Raw genomic sequence first — 25,835 nt, 5'->3', positions numbered from 1 at the left:
GCTTATAAGTAGTTGAAAGGCCGTTCCCAATTGGCAGGTCCTGAAGGTCACGTGTGTCACTGAACCACCTGAACAATTTGTGGATCATTTAAGTCACCTGTGAGTTGTTTAACAAGCACATTTTGGTTACAAGATCCAACGTGGACTCAAAAAACTGATTCAAGCCCGTCCTAAAGGTGACACATTTGGATTTGATTAATTTGACATAGATTTAGAACGTAAATATAGTCTACATTTCATGGGTGTAAAGTAAAATGTTTTCCTAGTAAACAGTCTTTGATTCATTAACAAAAAATCAAACAAAAAAAGTATATGCTTTAAGTAAGTTTGGGGTCTAGGTTCCCAACCTAGAATTTGGAGTAATGAGTGAAATGCCCCCACTTCTGCCTCCCGCTTGCTGGGGTGGTGTTGAAGGGCAGCAGTGGTGGCTGCAGAAAGCATAACGCAGAGAACTTTGCATCTTAAATAGACTGCCCAGCTTGGAGGGGTGCATTTGATATGTAGTATGTAGAGTGTGAACAGATCACAGGGAGGCAGCAGAGCAGCACAGCAGCATGAACTAGCCTGCAGGCTATGCAACATTTGTCAGATAAATTTAGCAATAAGAAAAATAGATTACTTTTTATTCATATGTGAACTGCATCTAGGATAGAGACTTATTTTTACTGTAATAAAAAGCATAAAGGTAAAAGTAAAAAATTACATTCCTCCTCCTTTAAATATGAACAAATAACCTGGTTTTCTTTATTTTTATGGGGCAAAGGATCAAGAATGTCATGGTGATCATACCTACATTTGGATAAATGTCTCTGTCACTCTTGCATTACTGTGATGACATCGATACAAGGAGGGAGTGTATTCTGAAAAGCCTGGTGAAAGAATAGCTTTACCAGCTATTCTTTCACCAGGCTTTTACCAGTTTATCAAACTTTATTTCCCAGCTTCAAACAGCGTAGGCACCAAACACCATCCAGCCTATACTATACCAAAGTATCATATAATCAGATGAGAGATTGTAATAATTCTGTCAAACGTATGTCTAATTTTTGAGAACACCTCTGGAATACCTAAAGATAAAGTTGAAACCTGGCATGGGAGGTGATCAGATTTTGGTCATGGTCACATAATGGTCACTATACTATATACTACTTCATGAAATATAAATTAAGAAATGAAAACGGACATTTGTAGAAGAAATTCTATTCCTTAATACAAGTATTGTGTTTGTGTTGTTTTTCAGGCCTCTTTCACGAAGGATGACATCTCAAGATGGGATGGGTATTTACACTATCCGAAGAGATGTGATTTGGGAGCCAGAGGATGTAAAGGTTGCTACTGAAGGCGTTAAAGTTCTAAAGTCTCTCCCAGTTCCTGCTGCATAAACATAAATGGTAAATGGACTTGTACTTGTATAGCGCTTTTCTAGTCTAGCTGACCACTCAAAGCGCTTCACTACATGCCGCATTCACCCCACTCACACACATTCATACAGCACGTCTTAGGGGATAACTACGTGCTTTCTAAGCATTCACACACATTCATACCCCCAATGATACACTGGGGGAGCAACGTGGGGTTCAGTGTCTTGCCCAAGGACGCTTCGACATGTATCCTGGGGAAGCCAGAGTCGAACCACCGACCTTCCGATTGGTGTGCGACTGCTCTTCCTCCTGAGCTACAGCCGCCCACAGCACATAGCAAACATAGCACACAGCACAGCATGATGCTGCCACCACCATACTTCACTCTAGGGATGGTATCAGCCAGGTGATGACCAGTGCCTGGTTTCCTCCAGACTGGTTTCCTCTTGGCCAAAGAGTGTAATCTATGTTTCATCAGACCAGAGAATGTTATTTCTCATGGTCTAAGAGTCTTTCAGGTGCCTTTTGCCAAACTCCAGGTAGGCTGTCATGTGTCCTGTACTGAGGAGTGGCTTCCGTCTGGCTACTCTACCATACATGACAAACGCTGTGAATACTTTTGCAAGAATTTAAAAAAATAATAATTTCACTGTCATTATTGTGTATAGAATTATGAGGTAAAATATTAATTTAATCTATTTGGGAATAAGGCTGTAAAATATGATATTATGGAAAAAGTAGAGTGCTGTGAATACTTTCCAGATGCACTGTATATGTTGGCATACTGAATTTTATTAATGTTACTTTGATAAGGTTTGTTTGTTTTTCTAAATAAAAGTATCTTATAGGTCTTGTTCAGAGACTAAACAGATGTATAAATAAAACTAATTTATCAAACAAGTGTATTTATTGCCATTATAGACATAATTTGGTCACCAGTTACTAATCAATTTAAATTAAATTAATTAAATTAATTAATTTAATTTGAGTTGGTTGGACATAAATCAAGAAGGCAAAGTCAATAAATTTGTTCTCTTAAATTACATAATTTTGTGTTTAACTAACATACATAATTTACATTTAGTATGTGCAGTTATTTCTTTTTAAACTTGTTCATTCAAATCTGGTAGGACTAACTTAACTAAATTTAGTTTGAGTTCACCCTACATATATTTATTGGATGGAAAAAATACCCATAATTAAATTGAATTCATCTAATGAGTTCTTTGAGTGTGCAAATGGATAGAAAACCTCTTGAAAGGAGAGTCAGTGCTGCATTGTAGGTGCTGGAAGATAATTTCTTGCATCAGCTCTTCTGTTCAAAGATATTTTTCCAGTTGAGCATATATGCTTCTTTAACTCCACTATGGAACCATCCATCTTCTCTGTCCAGAATGAGGACATTACTGTCCTTAAAAGAACATCCTTTCTCCTTAAGACCTGAGGTGCTGTTTCTCCTGTGTTGGTCCATACACTTGTGGAGTGGTTGTTTAGAGTCTCCTTTAATATAGGAGAAACTAAACAAACAACAAATAATCGACATAAAGTTAAAAATGACACAAAGTGAGACTTTTAATTTTACTTTAAGACTATTTTATTTGTAGTGCTCCAAACAGCAGTTTTTAGTTCTATTTTATACACTATTCCCAAAAACTGTTCATTATGTTTGATTCCCTGTCCATGCAACAGGTGACAGGACTGGTTACCTTGGGTTTGTCAAAGCTGTGAACACAAGGTGGTGGCTTATGTTGTGTGATGTGGTGCTTGTGGATGGTGAGAAACTTGTGCTGGTGGCTGTTGGTGTTGTCACTCCAGGAGCGGATCATGGTCTTCTGTGTTCGCTGAACAGTCAATTGACTGAAATTCCTCTCCAGACACCATTCACATCTCTGCCGGCTATGAGAACAAGACTTCACTCCACATATCCCTTTAACAAGAAAAATAATTCAAAGATAATTATAATTAAAGACATTATTAAATGCAATAAAGAATGATTGTGAAAATATGTACCTTTCTAATCCCATGAACACTTTAAAGCACATATTAGGTTCTCATTTGTCAGTCCATTTTAATTGGAAATACTCTGTGCACCTCAGTAAGCTTTACATATAATTCATGCCATTTTGCAGTGTTTTTGTCCTTTTTTTACATTTGTGTCAAAACTGAAATGTAATAATACCAGAGAACCTGGTGCTCCAGCTATTGTGATATCAATTTTGGTGTAAGCGGCCATATGCAAGGTAAAAAACAGTATTATTTGTATAGAACGTGTTTTAACAATGTTTCAACATATTTTCAATTCAATTCAATTCAGTTCAATTTTATTTATATAGTGCCAGATTACAACAATTGTCATCTCAAGGCACTTAAATAATATAGTCCAATTCAAGCCAATTGGAATTCGATTCATTGTAATCATTATCCAATTCATTCATATAGAGCCAATTCAAAAAATAATATCCTAGCAAAGGAAACCAACAGATTGCACTGAAACTTGTCTGCAGTCCAATCTCCCGTCCTGAGCCTGAGGGACTGTGGAAAGGAACGACTCCCTTTTAACAGGAAGAAACCTCTGGCAGAACCAGACTCAGGAAGGGTGGCCATCCGCCTCGACCAGCTGGGGTTTGAGAAGACAGAAAAGAGGGAAAAGAGGGGGGAAAAACACCATAACACCATTCAAAGGATACCTGTTGGAACAGGTATACGTTAATAACCACAATAATGTCACATGTACATAAAACCAATTGTGAAATTAAACAGGGGGAAAAAGAGAGCAAAGTGAGGAAAGGTGTGACAGATGAGGCCCCCCAGCAGTCTAAGCCTATAGCAGCTTAACTATTGGATGTTTCAGGATTACCTGAGCCATCCCTAACTATAAGCTTTATCAAAAAGGAAAGTTTTAAGCCTAATCTTAAAAGTGGAAAGGGTGTCTGCTTCCCGGACATTTACTGGCAGCTTATTCCACAAGAGAGGGGCCTGATAACTGAAGTCTCTACCTCCCATTCTACTTTTAGAAACTCTGGGAACAACAAGTAAACCTGCAGTTTGGGAGCAAAGTGCTCTGTTAGGAAAATATCTTACAATAAGATCTTTAAGATATGATGGAGCTCGGTCATTAAGAGCTTTATATGTGAGGAGAAGAATCTTAAATTCTATTCTGAATTTAACAGGGAGCCAATGAAGAGAAGCTAAAACTGGAGAAACATGATCTCTCCTGTTAGTTCTCATCAGAACTCTGGCTGCAGCATTTTGGATCAGCTGGAGGCTTTTCAGAGAATATGTGGGACAGCCCAATAATAAAGAATTACAGTAGTCCAGTCTTGAAGTAACAAATGCATGAACTAGTTTCTCTACATCATCATTTTGCAAGAGAATATCAGTTAAGTCTAGTTAGACAGATGTTCAGAAGAAGACAATATCAAAATCTGTGAAAACTATAAAAAAATCAGACATTAAAGACATCAAAAAGAGGAAAGTTTTAAGGAAGGATGTGACGCTAACTATAGACTTGGCATGTCTGACTTCAGTTTACAAAGAGTTCCATAAGACAGGGCCTTTAACATAGAAGGCCAGAGCTGTCTTCTGGGAAGAGCTACGTTTGGTTTATGCTCCACCTAATTGTTACAATCACCAGTCTATCTTTTTGTTTTGGTCATTTCTCTCCTCTCACTCTGCTCATCTCCTGCTCTCTGCATCAGTCACTAATGGCCTTATCAGTCTCACCTGTTCCTCTCCATTCTTAAGCAGATCTACCGGCCCAGTTCATTGCCAGATTTTCTGCTATTCTGACCTCAGTTAACAACTCTCCAGCGTGCTGTACCTGATTCCTGGCTTCAGTTTATCGTTCCTGTTCTGGACCTGACACTGACCCCTTCTTCTGGATTCCCCTTGTCTGTGAGTTCATGGAAACCTGGAATCCCTCAACTATTACCTTTCTTGGATCTCTGGAGGTTTTTATTTTATTTATTTTTTTAATTCTGTTGCCTGTTTACCCTTGGTTGTTCAGTGGATCAATCCTGTTTGGATCCTGGTCCTGATCTTGTTCTGCTTCACTCCCGTAGTATTGTGAGTTCTCTGACAGCTATTGTTTGGATCTGTGCATCTGCCTCACCTTACTTTCTGTTCTTCTGAAGGATATAGGATTTAGAGCCCCATGTCTTCCTCTATATCTCCCCTGTCATAACCTGTTCTCATTCATGCAAGCCAGGATCCACAGATCTGCCCAGTAACCTGATCACTGTTTGGACAAATTCCCTGTCCCACGAGCCTTGGTGCCTGCTCACCTTTGGCTTCCTTCCTCTCCAACCCCTGTTGCATCATTACGACCTATTCCCTGGAAGCTTTTGAATAATCCACCTGGTTCCCCTTCTTTCACAACCACGTATGAGTTCTCTACCTTCAACTCCTACCTGGTTTGAATTCTGACTAATCCAACTCTCGGTTTAAACTCTGCTTGGATATTATCCATCTCACCAAGTTATTGTTACTCCTGCTGACCACGGTTGGATCCTGCTCAATGGTATCTGAGCTCATCTCTTCACTTCTATTAAATCCATTACCCTTTACTTCTGTGTCACTGGCCTTCATAGTCCATCATACTCAACTGCCACAGTAAAATCTGGCCAACCGACCTCAGTCGGTAAGGCAGACTGGAAGGTTCAAGTGGAGCAATCTTGTGTCCACCACATAACATGAGTTAACACAACTTTCTGAGCTAAGATTGGCAGCTACACCCCCACCATCCAATCCTCCAGCTATTCAGATCCTCACAGAACTACAAATGGTGCCACCCAAACGCTACTCAGGGGATCCTGCTAGTTGTAAACCTGTTTGGACTCTGTGTGAGCTACAATTCAATCTGCGACTCTCTGCTTTTCCTACTTTGGAGGCTAAGGTGGCATTTGTTCTCTCTTGTTGGGTCTAGCATGTCAGTGGGATACCTCAGGATGGTCACGTCAATTTGCTATCTGTGCAACTTTCAAAAGCTTCTCAGAGTAAATGCACAGCAAATTAGACCTGAGAAGGAAGCCGTCCTTGCTAATAAAGTGCAAATGCAAACATTTTATTGGAATTTTTGTTAAAAATAAGTAAAATCGTGTATAATTTCCTTTGTACTTCACAATTTGTGCCACTTTGTGTTGGTGTTTGTCATTTGGTCTTTCAATTTCACATTGTTATGGTTTGTCCCTGTTTAGTCTTTAGTTTTTGCCATATTTTCCTTAGTTTCTCTTGCCCTGCCATCAGGTTCACTCACATCATCTGTGCATTTACTCTCAGCTGCACTCCATGACCAATCACCCTCCTCAGTATTTGGTTTCCAGGTATGCTCATGCCAGATCCTCACTGTCACTGAAATCATGTCACATCAGGTTTGGTCTTGACAGTTTTTTTTTTTTTTTTTTTTTTTTTAATTTATTAAAGTTTAGGTTTTTATATTCCAGTTCAGCCGTGCATTTTGTTGTACTTTGAAATAACCAAAGTTTTACTTCAGTAATACATCTTCATCATGCTACACCACCCAACGTGACACTACATTTAGAAATTTTATGAACCACAAACCTACAGTTTGAGAGCAAAGAGCTCTGTTGGGAAAATATGTAACAATGAGATCTATTAGATATGTTGGAGCTTTGTCATTAAGAGCTTTTTGTGAGGAGAGGAATTTTAAATTTTATTCTGAATTTAACAGGGGGCCAATGAAGAGAAGCTAAAGCCTGTTGGATCTCATCAGAACTATTCAGAGAATCTGTGGGGCAGCCCAATAATAAGGAATTACAGTAGTCCAATCTTGAAGTAACAAATGCATGAACTAGTTTTTCTGCATCACTCGGAGACAGGATGTTCCTGATTTTGGCAATATTATGTAGGTTAAAGAACGCAGTCCTACAAATCTGTTTTTATATGTGCGGCAAATGATAAATTTTGGTTAAAAATAATAACGATCTAGAGTAATTGTATAGCTAGATAGTTTTTCCCTGAAGCACTCTGGTCCAAAGGCAATGACTTCAGTTTCGTCTGAATTTAGAAACAAAGTTCTGAGTCATCCATATCGTTAAGACATGCTTTCAGTCTGACCAACTTGATTTCATTTGGTTTCACAGAAAAGTACAGCTGAGTATCATCAGCATAGCAATGAGAATTTATGCCATGCTGTCTAATAATGTTACCTAATGGAAGCATGTATAAAGAGAAAAGAATCGGTCCAAGCAAATAATCCTGTGGAACTCCATGACTTACTTAGTTCCTGATTTTATCAATTATATCAATATAATATATATATATATATCAATTATATACATTATGAAGGTGAAAGAAGGCATTCCTAGAAACCAGTTTTATATGTGTGTCAAATTTTTAATTCTGTTCAAAAATAACTCCAAGGTTCCTCACTGTAGAACAAGAAGCCAAGGAAATACCATCTAGAGTAACTATATAACTAGACAATTTCTCCCTGAAGCGCTCAGGTCCAAAGAGAACAACTTCAGTTTTGTCTGAATTTAGAAGCAGACAGTTCTGAGTCATCCAGGTCTTTATGTCTTTAAGACAGGCTTGTAGTCTGACCAACCTACTGGTTTAATCTGGTTTCATAGATAAGTACAGCTGAGTATCATCAGCATAACAATGGAAATGTATGCTATGCTGTCTAATAATGTTACCTAATGGAAGCATGTATAAAGTAAAAAGAATCGGTCCAAGCACAGAACCCTGCAGAACTTCATGACTTATTCTGGTGTGTGAGGAAGATTCTTCATTTACAAGAACAAACTGAAATCTATCAGATAAATATGACTTAAACCAGCCTAATGCAGTTCCTTTAATCCCAATAACATGTTCAAGTCTCTGTAACAGAATGCTGCGATCGATCGTATCAAATGCAGCACTGAGATCCAACAGGACAAGCACAGAAACAAGTCCGCTATCAGAGGCTAAGAGGAGATCATTGGTAACTTTCACCAGTGCTGTTTCTGTGCTATGATGCACTCTGAATCCTGACTGAAACTCTTCAAACAGATTATTTCTATGTAAAAGTTGAGCTGCAACTATTTTTCCAAGAACTTTAGACAAAAAAGGGAGATTGGATATAGGTCGATAATTAGCCAACACTTCTGAATCAAGAGTAGGTTTTTTAAGTAAAGGTTTAATTGCAGCAACCTTAAAAGTCTGAGGTACATATCCTGTCAACAAAGACCGATTGATCAAATCCAATATGGAAGTATTGATTAAGGGGAAAACCTCCTTGAACAATCTGGTTGGGATTGGGTCTAACATACAAGTTGATGGTTTAGAAGAGACTATTGCTGTTGTTAGCTCAGAGAGATCAACTGGGCAGAAGCTGTCTAAATACAAACCAGGTTCTAAAGATACTTCTAAAGCTGCTCTACTTGATGATACATCAGTGATAATAGTGGGAAGGATTCCATTAATCTTCTCTCTGATGGAAACAATTTTATTGATAAAGAATCTCATGAAATCATCACTGCTGAGAGTTAAAGGAATACATGGCTCAACAGAGCTCGGACTCTTTGTCAGCCTGGCAACAGTGCTGAAAAGAAACCTGGGATTATTCTTATTCTCTTCTATCAATGATGAATAATAAGCAGTTCTAGCTTTACGAAGTGCTTTCTTATATGTTATTAAACTATCTTTCCAGACTAATTGAGACTCTTCTAAATTAGAGGAACGCCACTGTCTCTCCAGCTTTCTTCAGTCTGCTTTAAAGCAGCTGTGAATTATACCAAGGAGCCAAGCTCTTCTGGCTGATTACCTTCCTTTTCAGAGGGGCAACATTGTCCAGGGTTGTACGCATTGAAACTATAGTGCTGTCAACAAGAGAATCAAGTTCTACTGGAGTAAAGTTTAGGTAGCCGTCCTCTGTCATATCTGCACATGGCAGTGAAGAAAAGGATGATGAAATCAACTCTTTAAATCTGGTTACAGCATTCTCTGACAGACACCTTCTATATGTAAAATTCTTCTCAGAAGCCGTATAGTCTATTCAAGTAAACTCAAAATTTATCCAAAAAGACAGGATTTTGAGGGAACACTGTTAACTGTTCACTCTCAATGCTATAAGTCAGCACAAGGTCAAGGGTATGATTAAGGCAGTGAGTAGGTCTGTGAACACTTTGAGAAAATCCAATAGAGTCTAATATAGAATTAAAGTTAATATTTAGGCTGTCATTTTCAGCATCTACATGAATATTAAAGTCACCCACTACAATGACTTTATCTGTACTCGGCACTAACTGGGATAAAAACTCTGAGAATTCAGACAGAAACTCAGAATAAGGGCCAGGTGGACGATACACAACAACAAACACAAGAGGTTTTTGTGATTTCCACTTTGGGAAAAACTGAGAATCAGAGATTCAAAAGAGCTAAAACTAATCTTGGGTCTAGGACTGATTAGTAACCCTGATCTGAAGATAGCTGCCACTCCTCCTCCTCTACCTGTGGTTGGAGGAACGTGAACATTTAAATAGTCAGAGGGAGTTGATTCATTAATGCTAACATGATCCTCCTGCTGCAGCCAGGTTTCTGTAAGACATATCAAAACATATCAATATGATGATCACAGATCAAGTTATTCAGACTTGGAAAGGTGAGATCTAATATTGAGCAAACCACATTCATTTGTTTTCGTTCAGTTACATTTTTAAAAAGATTTTTTTTAGGTTTTCAGGATTTGCTTCTCTTGTGTTTATTGGTTTATTCAATTTAGGTGGTGTGGGAGCAGACTCATTATGGAGTTTTGGGGGGGTAGCAGAACACAAACAAGGTAACAGGAAGTGATGCAATACCAATACGTCTAGTATTGTATCAGAAGTATCAGATGCGAGATCAACAGGGGCTGCTGAAAGCAGATGGAAGGAAGTCGCTCTAACTGCAAATCTTTAATATATCTGCTTTTATTAAAATACCAGATCATTCTGACCTGTTGGGAGTCCTGTTTGAGTAAAAACACCATATGATATATCAACTGTAGGCCTGTTTGGTAGTGATTGTTTTTTTTCCTTTATTGTGTATTATGATGGAGCAGCTCTCTTGCAGAATCAATAAGTTCTTGGAATAAAGAAAAACTAGCTGGACTTGTCCTTCGTGTACCCTTTTCTGATGTAGAGATGAACTGCAGGGATGCTGAGAGTGCAAAGACAGGAATGCACTCATGTGTGAGTCACATGGAGATGATATCAATGACTGAGTGAGTGAACGATGAATTTCAATGTGGCGAGTATAAATCCCACAAGGACAGTAAGGTGCTTACCCAATAACAATAATGATCCCAGGTCATCATGACCTGAAAAAGCTGCTTAACATGAAAAGGAAAGCCTTTAGGGAGGGAGACAGGGAGTTACTGAGAAGCTGAGGAAACACTTGAAAAAGATGATAAGAGAGAGCAATGAGGTGTAAAGAAAAAACTGGAATACAAGCTCCAGCAGAACAATTTGAAACGTGTGGTCAGGGATGAAAAATATCACAGGCCTCAAGGTGAAAGAGGATCAGACAGACTGAAGCCTAGACAGAACCAATGAGCTGAGGATTTATTTCAATAGGTTCACCTCAGATCAACACTCACCATACTCCTAACTAGCCTCCAGCAACACAGACCTCACAGCATACCTGTACCCACATCCTCCTTGTCACACCTCCATAATGTCGCCATCCACTTCAGTCATGGATCTTAACACAGTCTCACCAATATTTACCCCCAAATCAGGACTCAGAGACCTTTGTCTCCAGCAATCAGGTGAAGAGGATGACCTGAGGGACGCCTTCAAGAAGAGTGGGATGCCATACCTCAGCAGACAACAAGTCGACTTGTGAACAGCATGAGATTTCGTTGTCAAGCTATAATTGATGCTGACAAGACAAGGAACGATGCTCACATGACAAGTTATTGAGACATTGACATTTTTTGTTGTGGTATACTCACCATATCTGTTGGCTTTTGTTTCGATAAATTGTTTGAGATGAGGAAATCACCAGTTTATGCTTCTCTTTAAATGCCCTACCTTCATGATATAATATCACTGTAGCATGAACTTTTTACATTTTCAATAAATTTCACCCAAAACCCAAATATCCCTAACTTTTTTGAGTAGTGTATATCTTACATACTATATATATATATATATATGTATATATACATGTATACATATATTGGCACGCTTGCAGAGGAGAAGTGACCACCTGCATGCCTGATCCTCATCACCTTGATTCCCTGCTGCTCTTACTTAAGGACCAGGCTTCCACCTACACAGCGCCAGATTGTTGTGTAGCCAACTATGGTAACGCACACAGGCCACTTTTATCAGTTCTCTTGTCTGTTTGACCCAGCATTGAAACCTGTTTGTCCTCTCTCCCACAGTCTCCAACCTGTCCTTGTTCCTGAGTGGCCCGCTGGATTACCTGGACCTTTGCCTATCTGACCTGGATTGCCTGGACCTAGCCTTTGCCTGTCTACTGCTCAGTCTCAGAGTCTATCCCTGCCTGAAGCACGACCTATATATATACATATATATATATATATATATATATATACACACACACTATATTGCCAAAACTATTCACTCACCCATTGAAATAATTAAATTTAGGCCTTTCAATCACTTCCATGGTCACAGGTGTATAAATTCAAGCACACTACTTCTACAAACATCTGTGAAAGAATGGGTCGCTGTCAGTTGCTCAGTGAATTCCAGCGTGGTACCATGATAGGATGCCACCTGTGCAACAAGTCCAGTTGTGAAATTTCCTCACTACTAAATGGGGGTGTGACGAGATCTCTTGCCACGAGATTAAACTCAACGATATTTTTTGTTGCGTTAAAAATCTGTCTTGCGAGATTTGTGAGCTATCCAAACTTCTATTTATGACCTGTGAGGGCAGTAATCAGCCTTTGCTATGTCTAGCCTGCCAGAACCTAAAGAAGAAGAAGAAGGAAAAGAAGAAGAGGAGGAGCAGGAGGGGAAGCAGCAAGCAGCCAGAATGAAAATACTGATATTACCATTGAAGATGTGTCAGGATCTTTGAGTGTTTTTATGTTTTTCTGGTTTAGTTTTGTATATTTGTTTCTTGTCTGTATAATTTCCATAAGTTCCCTTGTCATTTCCTGTTTTCCTCAGTTTCTAGTTCCACCCCCATCTCCTGTGTAAATTCTCCTCAGGTGTCTCAGATCAGCAATCATCCTCTCCTCAGCATTTAGTCTCCTGTTGTCCTCTCATTCTTTGTCAGATCCTCACGGTCATTCCTGTCATCTACTCCGTGTTAGTTCTCTAGTTGTTTCCAAGTTTCCTCCCAAGTTTTTTGGACAGTTTAGTTTTTCTCTTTGCAAATTTTCTTGTTCCTTAGTTTCTAGTTTTCTCCAGCATTGCTGTGATTCTGAGTTTTGGAATAAAACCTTTTGAATTTGAAGTTCTGCATCTGGGTCCTACCTTCCTGCTCCTGCGTTTCTGACAGAAGGATCTGAACAGCATGGACCCAGCAGAACTGTTTGATTTCCTGGAGTGGGTCAGAGCGATGGGGACCTTCAGGAAAACCAAGACCAGGTGACAAACATGATACTCAAATGTTTTTGAAGACAAACCTGTTCATCCTTTCTTTACAGACACAACACACATTCTGGAGGAGGCTGAGAGGGTCAACCAGGCAGCCCTGAATGAAATCTTTGGGCGGAGCTCTTCACGGGAGGCATCCGCCAAGGCACAGCCCGCCTTCTTCCAGCCTGAGCTGGTCTTCTTCCAGCCGGTCTTCTTCCGGCCGACCTTCTCCACGCCTGAGCCGGCCTTCTCCACGCCTGAGCCAGCCTTCGAGCCGGTCCTCTCCGAGCCTGAGACGGCCTTTGCCGAGGTCGTCCTGCCACCCCGCAGCATTCCGCTGATGCCAAGTCCACACCAGTACCACCCGCCCACCCCATCTGGGGAACGTCTGGAAGCTGTTCTTTGAGGAAGGGGCTATGGGCGTCGCCAGGGATGGGTCGGGTGGGCGCAGCTGTGTCCAAGTGTGAAGTTTGGTGGAGGGGGGATTATGGTATGGGGTTATTCTTCAGGACCTGGGCTTGGTCCCTTATTTCCAGTGTAAGGAACTCGGAATGCTTCACCATACCAAGAGATTTTGGACCATTTCATGCTCCCAACTTTGTGGAAACAGTTTGAGGATGGCCCCTTCCTGTTCCAAAATGTCTGCACACCAGTGCACAAAGCAAGGTCCATGAAGACATGGATGAGCCAGTTTGGTGTGGAAGAACCTGACTGTCCTGCACAGAGTCCTGACCTCAACCCAATAGAATACCTTTAGGATGAATTAGAGCAGAGACTGAGAGCCTTCTGTCCAACATCAGTGTCTGACCTCACAAATGTGCTTCTGGAAGAATGGTCAAAAACTCCCATAAACACACTCCTAAACCTTGTGGAAAGCTTGCCCAGAAGAGCTGAAGCTGTTATAGCTGCAAAGGGTCGGCCAACGTCATATTAAACCCTATGGATTAAGAATGGGATGTCACTTAAATTCATGTGCGTGTGAGGGCAGATGAACGATTACTTTTGGCAATATAGTGTATATATATATATATACATCCATGAGATCCCAAGTCCTATACTGGGGACATTCCCCCAAACTCACTTGTCATCCTGGTATCCGAACACTAACTGTCTTGCAAAACTCTTTTTAGTGTCCTTCCATAGCTGCTGACACCTGAGCTTTGGTCCTATCTTGTTGTGTGTGTGTAACTGATCTAAAGCTTCTCATCAACTCCCTGCTGGGCAGCTTGGATCTCTCCACATTCCTACTCGTCCTTGGTTGTATATAGCTCTTGATTTTGTTACCAGCTTACTTGTGTCTCATAGTCACTCAGTTTTTCTCTCCATCATAGTTTCTCTAAAGCAGCCCACTTTGTTGCTCTCTCAAAACTGCCTATGGCTTCTGAAAATACTGAACTCCTAGTTAATAACGTTTTTCGTCTTCATAAAATACCCAGTGACATAGTTAGTGACAGGGAGCCTTAGTTCATATTCCAGGTCTGGTCAGCTTTCTGTAAACCTCTTGGTTCCACTGTTTACCTTTCTTCTGGTTTCCATCCATAGTCAAACAGAGAGACTCAAGCAGGAATTGGAAACTGTCATTAGATGTGTAACTGGCTCTAACCAGAGCTCCTGGAGAGAACACCTCACTTGGATTGAGTATGTTCACATCATCCCCATTAACTCCTCCTCTGGTAAATCTCAATTTAAATATTCACTTGGATACCAATCTCCACTGTTTACATCCTAAGAACATGACATGGCAGTCCTATCGGTCCAGAATCACCTTTGTCATTGCTGTAAAATCTGGATGGAGACTTGAGCTGCTTTTCTCTGAAATCACAAGACTATCCTTACAGACACTGCTTGGAGGCTCACTCATACTATAATTGTTGACACAGTCTGGTTATCGTCTACTAACAATCTGCTTCACCCTGAGTCTAAGAAGCTTTCCCTCCGGTTTCATTGGTCCTTTTGAAATTGAAAGAATAATCAACCCCTCTTCTGTACGCCTGAAGCTACCTAGAACCATGAGGATACATCCCACCTTTTGTTTCTCAGATTAAACCCGTCTCTGCCTTGGACCTGTCCACTGTTCAATTAAGATTTGGAAGAGAGTTATATGCTCCAAATGAAAAACCCGCCTGCCCTTCATTCTCTGCCCCAGAGAAACAGACTGCAACTCCCTTAGATTTCAATTCACTCCCTTTCTGTAGTAATGTTAAATTTTTACTTATTTTACTCATGTGTTTGGCTTCCAAAACAATATTGGTAGAATGACTGCAGTAAAGCAAAGAGAAAATAATCAATGGACATGATCTAATGAAAAAACGAAAAAACGGAAATATCAAAACACAAAAGGAAAACCAAAACAAAAACATACGGACCATAACTATAAATATCTCTAGTTACACTGAGGTTGCTATAAGGAACACCGTCTCCCTTGACACACAACAAATGTCGTAAGGCATTGTAGTGTTAGGCCCCTTAATTGCCTTTTCACTCAGTGTAACCATGACGTTTAAATTAAAATCCATTCATATGTCTAATGCCAACACAACACAGACATCGAAGAGTCTCACTCACCGCTTGAGGTTAAGAATCGTGCAAATTTAGCAAAACAATCGTGACTTTTATCTTTAGTCTCCTTGGAAAATGGGTGTTGCACTGGTTCATTTTCATGGCTATGATGCTGACCAGGAAAAACAAAACACATCCACTGATCCAAGATTGCTGGGTTGTTGGGTAAGATGAAAAGGATCCACTTGCCCTCACAACCAAAAATAAATTTTCCTAAAGATATCTCTGAAACAAAGATAAGGTGGCATGCTTTGAGAAATAGTGGTGAATCTCTCATTCCTTCTAGTGCAAAAAAACTATTTGAGCTTTGGGTTTAAAGTGACAATACATCATTTTTATACTGCAGATAAGCCAGAAAACATGGAAAGGCATGCCATGGGTACTTTAAATCAGGGGGATATTTAATACATACTTTAAATATAGAAGACACAAAAGCATATTTTCCAAACAAAAACAAAATAATTTATATTTATGGAAAGTGATTATGAACATATTTTACCATCAATGCTTAACTGGCTCTTATCCATTCTCAGTTTGCTCTTTTTCACTGCCTCAGCAATTGCATCCTTCAACTGCTGCTCTGATACCTGCAAAACACAGATGATGGGACTGTTAACATTACTGAACCAATATCAGCCTTGTTGTCAAAGTCAAGTCAGGATGATGAAATGCTTTGCTGCTCAGTGGAATTAAAAAAAAAGTGTCAAAGAAGTTTCCAGGTTCTTTTTCTTATTTGAAAAAGAATCAAGAACCAAAATGTTCAAAGTTTATTGTAAGATGATTGGATACATTTCAACTAAGAATGATACCACTACTTTTTCGCATCAGTGATTATGGAGGGCAGACGCCTAAAATTAGCCTTTATTTATATTCTTTTCAAGTTATTTAGAGAGACTTTTAGTTGAATACATACCTTGTGTTGTGTCAGTTAACAAACTTGTGTTCTATTGCAGAATTAGGAAATTCATTTTCTTTTTCTTCAATGAAACTATTTATTTGGCACCTTTTTTCAAAGACTTTTGCACCAGTAAGAACAGACTGGGCTGGGAGTCACATTATATGGGAAGAGGCAGACCCACACATTCGTAGTTTTGGTCTTTACATGGAATCTTTTTGAATTAAAATGCAAATTCTATTTCGAGAATTGGTATTTGGAAGAAGCTAGAACCCAAGAGCGTAACCATGCTAGCAGCAAAAGGCTTAAAGTAAACATTAACCCTGAGCCACACTCATAAATATGTCCCTATATGAGACTGAACTGTTAATGTAGTAATGGTTAAAGCACACCAAGGAGAAATTGCATACTTTTGGATCAGGGTGTCGACTGATGATGATGTGCACTGGTCCTGGTGCGCACTGACTCAAAACTGAGTAAACATCATTCAGGACCAAGCTGCACACCGGAGTGTCATTGATCTCCACAATCTCATCCCCACTCCTTATGGAAGGGAAGGAAGTTCAGGAACAGATGTAAAAAAAAAAAGAAAGAAAACAAATAATATATCAACAGACAAACATAAGTGTGTACGATCATACACATGTTCTTGATATTACACAAAATTGCATAAATGCAAGTTGTAAAAAATAGATTCTGAAAGAATCAGTAAAATGCTCACTATGTTGATATTGCATTCAAATATCAACATCGAGCGACAATATAACATTTTTTTCAATTTATTTTTTTTTGTCTATGTTTGTTTAATTTTGTTCCCCATAAATCTTGGTTAGGGAAAGTACAGGAGGTATTTGGTACCCTCCAGGATTATATACGTGTCTCCGTCATCTATTCTACGTACCGCAGTCTACCATCCATGTGTGCAACAGATCCAGGAGAGAGGGTGTGAATATAGATCCCAGGGTATCCATTATCAGATGGAACACAGCACAGTCCAATACCCAAACCAACGCCAGTCTCTGGGATGTTACAAATGCATATACATATTCATTATGATATTCAATATCTCTTTTACAGCTACAACTGAAAAATTAATTGATAATTAAATAAAAAAATAGGATCCAGCTTTCAGGTTCATGACCAATATAAAGGACTAAATGTCAGGATTTCACAGCCACTGCTGCCTTCTTTTATTTATTTATAACTATTTTACAATAACCTAATATGACTGCTGTGCATCTAAATCACTGAAGTAATATATTTAAATCATTTATTTGTCAAAAATATGCAATAATTGTGTGTCTGTTGTCCACTGAGGCTGACCTTTCTGCAGGACTATCTCCATCATAATCCGGTCTCTGGGTTTCGCAGGCTGCCTCGGGATGCTCAATGTGTTAATGCAGTTGCTCACACAGTTGTACTCTTCCATGTCTGCACTGACCCTCTCCATACCTTTGGTGGAGCCGAACGAACGGGACCTGCACAGCTGAGAAAGCTGCTCCTGTCCATACAGGGTCCCAACACGCAGGTTGGTCCTCACCACCAGAGTCAAGAGGCCCTTTTTAATTTGCTACAAAGACACATTTCAAAAGACATTTCAGATATCAAAGTGCGTGTGAATGTTTATGTGTTAGACTGTGTGTGTGTGTGTGTGTGTGTGTGTATCTATAGAGAGAAAAATAACTGTAAGAACTAGAAAGTGATGTATGACTGTGTGTATGAACGCATGAATTCTGCTACTTGTACATTGTATAAAGTCCTGTTAAAAATAAAGTTTACCCTCTTGCAATTCTCAGGTTATGATACGGCAGCCTCTGAGCAGCTGGATTACAGCAATGACAGAATATAGTCCAAACAATTTGTTGTTTTATTTATTCAAGAATGTACATGGAGACCATAGATGGATACAGAGGTGTTGTGAAGCATACTAAGCCTCCACCAGCTGCAAATTAAAAATTAGCAAAGCAGCAGCTTTTATATCCTCTGCTATTGAAATGACTAGTCCACTTCTTCTTAACAGGAGTGTCTCACACTTTTTGTACAACAGACTTAATTTTAGAATATTTAATGTACCTTAATAACTAGCACTCTCCTTTATTGCACATACCCCTATCCTCAGTATGGCGGCACGCACGGGTGCAGCGGCTTCTAGCTCTCCACGTTGGTGCATATTTTACAACACCTCTGGGCCTGTGTGCCTCCCTCTCTTGACCCTCATCAATTTGCCTACAGGCCAAATCGATCAACTGATGCCACCATCAGCATAGCGCTCCACAATGCGCTGAGCCACCTGGAGCACCGGGGAAGCTACGTCAGGATGCTCTTCCTTGACTTCAGCTCAGCCTTCAATAACATCAACCCGGAAATCCTAGTTGAGAAACTCACCTGTGCCTCTCCACCCTCACCTGCCACTGGATCAAGGACTTTCTGTCTAACCAGCCACAGTCGGTTATACCAGGCCCACACCTCTCCCCCACCTTTACACTCAGCACTGGCTCTCCTCAAGGATGTGTGGTCGCGCTCATCTCGAATGATGAGACTGACTATATAGATGAGGTAAATAGACTGACAACATGGTGTTCAGCAAACAATCTTACTGAATACCACGAAAACAAAGGAAATAATCATGGACTTCAGAAAGGACAGAGCAGACCCAGCCCTGCTCACCATCAATGGGGAATGTGTGGAAAGGATCCACTCTTTCAGATTCCTGGGCGTGCAGATCTCTGACGACCTCTCTTGGACTGTCAACACCACAGTGGTGGTAAAGAAGACCCAGCAGCAACTCCACTTCCTGAGAGTCCTCATGAAGAACAACCTGGAGGAGAGGCTGCTGGTGATGTTCTACACAGCCACCATAGAGAGCATCTAGGTGTAGTGCATCACAGTGTGGTACGCGGGGTGCTCGACAGCAGACAGGAGAGCACTGCAGAGAGTGATCAACACAGCTCAGAACATCACTGACTGCTCTCTGCCCAGTGGGGTGTAATTGCCAGCTCTCGCTATCTCAGTAGAGACAAAAACATAATCAAGGATCCATTACATCCCAGCCATCCCCTGTTTGACCTGTTGCCCTCGGGACGGCACCACAGCTCACAAAAATCATGGACAAACAGACTCAGGGATAGCTTCTTTCCCAGAACTATAACCACAATTAACCACCTCGGTCACTCACAAATGTCTCACTAAACACAAACTGTGTAATATACTGTCTTGTGCAATACCACCTATTATGTGCTATAACTGAAATTGCTCTTATGTGCAATAACAAGTGTAACCCACATGGTTACTAAACCAGTATTTGTGATTTAAGTGTAATACCTCAATCCACCACTTGGTCCACTTGGTGTGCCACCCCTATGAGTAACGTCAGACGCATCTCGGTCTGACCTGTGCGTGAGCATATTCTGCACCAAGCGCCATCTTACTCAGAGCTGAATCACCGAGCAGAGCACTCGCACATGTAAACAAGCTGACAAACCGGGGAAAAGTCTTGAGTGTGCGTGAGCGAGAGAAGAGTGTTAAGAGTGTTTAAGAGAAGAGTGTTTCACCGTGTTAAGCCTCTGAGAACTCCGGTAAGAGAAATATTATGCTACTGGGCTAGGCCTCAGGTTAGCTGTTGATATTAGCATGATATGAGAAGATTCCTGTTACTGAAGTATGTTCATAAAACCAGTCAGAGTCCATGATATGTTTCACTAATTATGGGTGCCAATGCCAAAGGCAAGGCACACATATTACTATTGTGTTGGACTCCTATTCTCCCGTCTCCCACCTAAATTTCGGCACGCTACTCCTCCTGCAGGGATGGTCCGACCGGAATGCGTGTTGATCGGGATCGGTGTGCTTGTATTTTTCTCTCTCATTATTCGAAAGGAATTCCGGAAAATTGGGAAAAACTATGGAAAAAGGCATTAAGAAGGCAGTTGAGGCTCGTTGAGCCCAAAACTGCTGCTGAAAGTAAGATCTGAGTCTATCAACACTCCAAGGTTGCGAACTTGGTCAGTGATTGTAAGGACCCGGTCTCAAGATATTTACCAATGCTGACCCTCTTCTCTTTGCTGCCAAACAGAATGATCTCAGTTTTGTCTTAATTTAATTGTAGAAAATTATCTCATAAAATTGTGTATCATCTGCATAACTGTGAAAATTTATGTTAAAGTTCTGTAATATCTGACCCAAAGGGAGCATATACAAGTTAAACAGAAGAGGTCCAAGAATTGACCCCTGAGGGACTCCACAAGTCATGGCCACTCGCTCAGATTCATAGCTGCCAACTGGAACAAAACAACTCCGGCCTTCTAAATAGGACCTGAACCAGTTAAGGTCTGCTCCAGGAAGTCCAGCCCAGTTTCCCAGCCTGTGCACCAGGATTCCGTGATCTACAGCATCAAACGCAGCGTTGAGACCCACCAGAACCAGAACTGAAACATAGCCAGACTTAGTATTGCCAGTTCAAGCTAATGTCGTTTAACACTTTGACCAGAGCTGTTTCAGTGCTGTGATGACATCAGAAGCCTGATTGAAAGTTATCGAGACTTCCACTTTCATTCAGAAAGTCATTGAGCTGGTTAAATACAACTTTCTCAATAATCTTGGATATAAAGAGAGGTTAGAGACAGGTCTGTAGTTGTTCATTATTGAGGCGTCTTGAGTTCTCTTCTTTAGGAGTGGCTTAATGGCAGCTGTCTTTGGTGACTCGAGAAAAATGCCTGATGCCAGTGAGCTGTTAACTATTTGTAGGAGATCACTTTCTACTGAGGAAAAAAAAAGTCAGATGGTATTATGTCCACAGTGCAAGTTGTTGACTTCAGATGCCGAACTGCTTCCTCCAGGATTTTTAAATCAACAATACTAAATTGTGACATAACATCCGAGTTATTTCTAGGTTTTAGACACAGACTAGTTTTCTTGTTTGTCTGTGTGGCGTGAATGTATTGTCTAACTGTTTTGATTTATTGGCTAAAAAAGTTGACAAATTTGTTGCATTTCTCAGCAGGGGCGGTGTGGGACACAAAAATCCACCGGGACAATTCTGGGTGCTTCCGGGACTGCACCGGACCACAATGAGCCCACAACTGGCCCAACCCATCCCCTCCACCTCCCATATATCAACTACACAAACAAAATGTACGGACTAAACGGAAATATGAGTAAGAACTCAAATGTTATGCTAATTCGCAACAATGTGTCCTGTCAACTCACCTGCATCACTAGTTGATGCCTGGTTGTTTCGAAATAAATCCGTAATTTTTTACCATTTTGATGCACTCTCCTCCAGCATCTTCTTCTTCATTCTGGCCTTTTTGGCCCCTCCTTTCTCAAACATGCTGTAGTGAACTCAAGTGTGGAATTTAATACAAACTTAAGACTTTAAATGACTGCAACATTCTTTTGTGGGGATGGTCAGTGTGGAAATACCAGATGGGGGATTTCTACATCAAAGAAGAGAAATTTACAACAACCTTGAAATGCTCATGAAAGCATTGTGCGGGAGTTTCTCAGCCACTCTTTCCACAGACCTGTGCCATAAATTTAGGTGAATGCACTAATAGCTTAGTGCTAACTAAGCTGAACAAACAACGGACAAGCTCAGGAGAGTATTGGGGAAAACCAGAACAGGACCCTTCCGACACTATATGGTTCAAAGTAAACAATGGTGACAGTTTGCCCAGACTCTGATTCAAGCCAGAGACAGTCGCAGCATGGACCTCTCAAAAGGATCTCACCCAGAATCACTTTTTAGCTGAATCTTCAAACTGTATTGAATGTGCTTTATATCGTTGTACAAGTTCTTTCATGTTCTCAGTGATATCACAAGCTGCATTTTAAGACCTTTTTCATGATCGTACATGGAAGGCTACGAAATAAGTAATTATTTTGGAAAATGACTAATCAGCTTATGGAGCCACATTGCCCCCGAGTGGTTCGTAGTACTGAATAGTTAAATCCAAAATTAAGTCAACAACTTGCATATGACATGTGACATTTATATGAAATAATGCAACTGTTAACCAATGCTTCAGCTGTTTCTTATTGTATTCTGTGTTTAACACAGGAAAATAACATTGTTTGGTTCGTTATTCACACTTCATAACTTTACAGATATCCATCTGAATTTTGAGACTCATAACCATCATGTTATGTTATGTTATGTTGTTGTTTATGTCTTTATATCCTAAGTTTATACTATATCTTTACCCTTTATATCTTAACAAGTTATGGTGTTTTTAGAATCCTCTGAACAAATGTTTATGAGACGGAGGAATGCAGGAGTCTCAACCCTCGTTGCAGTTCGCCTTACAAAATACACCCAGGCAGATGTCACAACAGTTTCAGGCATACCATTGGCTGAAAGTGTAGCGTAGGCCTACGTCATGCCCCGCCTCCGCGAATCAAACTCCGGAAACCGCGAGGAAAATTCTGAATATTCTGAATAAGTCCAGATGAGTCCAGATGAGTAAAGAAGATGAAGAGCAGAGGGTTTTAAGATTGATGGAATGAGAGTCTTGCGGAGAGTCTTTGAAAATGGCACGAGAGGAAGATGAGATGGAAGAAGAAGGTCCGAACAAAGACAGAAAGAGAAGAATGTAGTAGAAAGATACATTTTGCATTTTTGTTCGTCCGTCATCCTGTCTCCTCTCTATAGCACGTTTTAAACTCTGCTGCTGCAGCATCCTCACATATTTTTGATCACCAAAAGGAGCCAGCGTTCAGCTTGTCAACCTTTTTGTCAATCTTTTGTGAATCTAAGTTCACCTCATCAGAGTTGGTCAGCAACCAAAACCAGCTCCACACTTGGACCATTTTGTCATTATTTGCGGTGAATTCTGACACGCCACCTGTTCGTCTTCCGAGGCTGTTTGAACAGAGAGTATGGGTGACACTGCTCTCTCAGGGGTGGTGGGTGACTCTGATTACCCCCAAAGTAAATACCTATGTATTTGTGTAACTCACAACAAACGTGTTCATACAGTAACCTATAGTGCAGAAGTGCAGCAGAGAAAAGGTGAGGCTGATTAAGACATTTCACACTTATTTATTTAACATTTGCACACAGAGACGATCAGGGGCTTGTTAGAAAGCTCTTAAGCTGTTGTTTAAACAGCAAAAAATAGCAAGTTACTAACTTTAACCACTAACTAGTAATGATGCTGTGAAGATGGGATAGAAATTGTGGGCCCACATGCTCAATGCACATCATGAGGAATAATATTAGGACAATTACACGAATATAGTTACTCACCAAGAAGCCACGCATCACGCACAGTGCCAGCTTGTAGTCTGTTCCCAATAATTCTGTTACTGAATGTATGAATCTTGCGTTGAACCAGGCCACCCCCACAAAGCATTTGCGCATCACATACGATCTGTACATTGATGGAATGAAAATGTTTCCTGTTGACATACAAATTCATCATGTGATGGCGCTTTTATAGCACTGTGTGTGCAGTCGATAGCTCCGATTACATTAGGAAAACCGTCTCTCGCTTCAAATTGCGCTTCAATGTTGGCCTGTTCAACTACATTGTGGGAATTTGATATACCTGCTGAGATGCAGATAATTCCGTCCCACTCGGCTGGCATGGCTCGTCTGAGGGTCAACTGGCACAGTCCCAATCGGTTGACCAGCTCCCTCTGGAATGCCCCGGTTGGTTAAACCCCAGTGTGCACATCACCTGTGGCACAAGCAGGGCATGGCTCCTCGCTGTGTTGCGCTCCAACGCCGGCCGCAGTTCCAGGAGGATTGCCCTCAAAACGGCTGATGAGCCAGTTGTCATCATGTGCCAGCAAATCCTCTCTGTCTCTGAACACACGCTCTCTTCCAATTGCACCATTTACAATGTCTTCCAATATCGCTAAAGCAGCCATTGTTTTTAATGGTATGCACTGCAACACTTTGCATGCTTTTATATCCACTCGTGTAATTGCAGACACATGGGTGTGTTAATTGTTCATGTGTCTCAAATGTGCACATCACTCAAATTGTGTTCACATTTATTTATTATAACAGTTTCTCAACATCACCTCGAAGTGTCGCCAAAGAATCAACAGCTGTAGAAAAGTACGCACGACAGCCCTGAAGTTGGCGTGAGGCACCGCACATTTCCATGGTCATTTCGCTCTTGATACATCTGATCGTTGCCTTGAAAAAGTGTGTACGCCACTTTTTTGTGCGTACGCACCCTTTGTACATGAGACCCAGGTCCAGAGTGTATCCTTGAAGGTGGCTCGGTTATGCTACATGTTGCCACAAATCAAACATGTCTTTGGCATTACCATCCGTCATATTATCTATGAGAATGTTAAAATCCCCGGTCAAGATAAAATGGTTAAAATCAGTCGAGATAACAGATAATAATTCAGAAAATTCATCAATAAAATTTGCACAGTATCCTGGAAGTCTGTACATGATTAAGAACAGAATTTTAGAAACACCCTTTAAAATAAAACTAAGATATTCAAAAGAAGTGAAATCACCAAATGAGATCTCTTTACACTGGAATGTATCTTTAAATAAGGCAGCTTCTCCCCCACCTTTCCTCCCATTTCGGCATTTATTCATAAAACTAAAATTTGGGGGTGCTGTTTCATTAAGAACAGTAGCACTTGTGCTCTCTGTTAACCATGTTTCTGTCAGGAAAAGAAAATCTAAATTGTGTGAAATTATGAAGTACATTCCAGTGCTATAGGGTCACGTATTAATGGGTGCATTATTATCATTCTATCTGCTTAGGGCTCTCTTGTGTTACCTTGGACGTCTTTGTGAAAGTGGTTAAGAATTCAAATTAGATCATCCATTGGTCTCAGAAGATATTACAGAGATCACATGTGAGCCTGATGTGGAGCATATCAGCATCTTTAGTTCTTTTGGGTTTGCTTTCTGTTCTTGTCTCGCATGGTAGTCCTTCAACACTGACACCACTTGTTGGTTTCTCAACTTCTCATACCAGCTGTCTTTATTCTGTTTATTCGGGAAAACAGTTGTTATACCTAACCATTGATTAAATTATTCTACATAATGAGAGTTTCTCTAATAAAACTTTATATGCATTTTGTTATGTCCCTTATATTTTGCATTATTACTTTGATAAATGACAGTTCGTAGTCATTTATTCTATGATTAAGTTAGTAAATGTACCTTCAACGCAAATGCAATGATTCTAAGTCTATTCTGTGGTAAATATCACCATCATACAGCTCAAATCCTTCTCCTCTCAGCCCTCCCCCGTCACTTCAGGTGTTCCCCAGCGTTCTGTCCTGGGGCCCCTCCTCTTCATCATCTACCTCCTCCCACTTGGCAATATTTTCAGGAAATTTGATTTCCATTTTCCATTTTCACTCCTTCGCGGATGACACCCAGCTCTATCTGTCCAGTACACCTGATGCCACTCTCCCTCCCTCCTCCCTCACCCACTGCCTCTCTGAGATTAAATCCTGGTTCACCTCAAATTTCCTTAAACTCAACAGTGATAAAAC

General features: G+C 40.5%; 1 protein-coding gene across 1 annotated transcript in view; it reads right to left on the bottom strand.

Annotated features, from left to right (window-relative positions):
- Positions 1-25,835, bottom strand: part of il16 (interleukin 16) — a 113,946-nt gene that overhangs the window by 17,599 nt on the left and 70,512 nt on the right. The window contains exons 14-18 of the mRNA XM_072381322.1: positions 17,679-17,925; positions 17,257-17,374; positions 16,766-16,898; positions 15,960-16,047; positions 3,068-3,288 (exon numbers count right to left, since the gene is read on the bottom strand). Coding sequence (XP_072237423.1) covers positions 3,068-3,288; positions 15,960-16,047; positions 16,766-16,898; positions 17,257-17,374; positions 17,679-17,925 — 807 coding nt within the window. The remainder of the gene's footprint in view (positions 1-3,067; positions 3,289-15,959; positions 16,048-16,765; positions 16,899-17,256; positions 17,375-17,678; positions 17,926-25,835) is intronic.

This window comes from Leuresthes tenuis, unplaced genomic scaffold (genome assembly GCF_036924035.1).
Source record: "Leuresthes tenuis unplaced genomic scaffold, fLeuTen1.0.hap1 SCAF_2, whole genome shotgun sequence".
Classification (NCBI taxonomy): domain Eukaryota; kingdom Metazoa; phylum Chordata; class Actinopteri; order Atheriniformes; family Atherinopsidae; genus Leuresthes; species Leuresthes tenuis.
The sequence above is the reverse complement of the archived record's forward strand: the minus strand, read 5'-3'. Positions and strand labels throughout refer to the sequence as shown.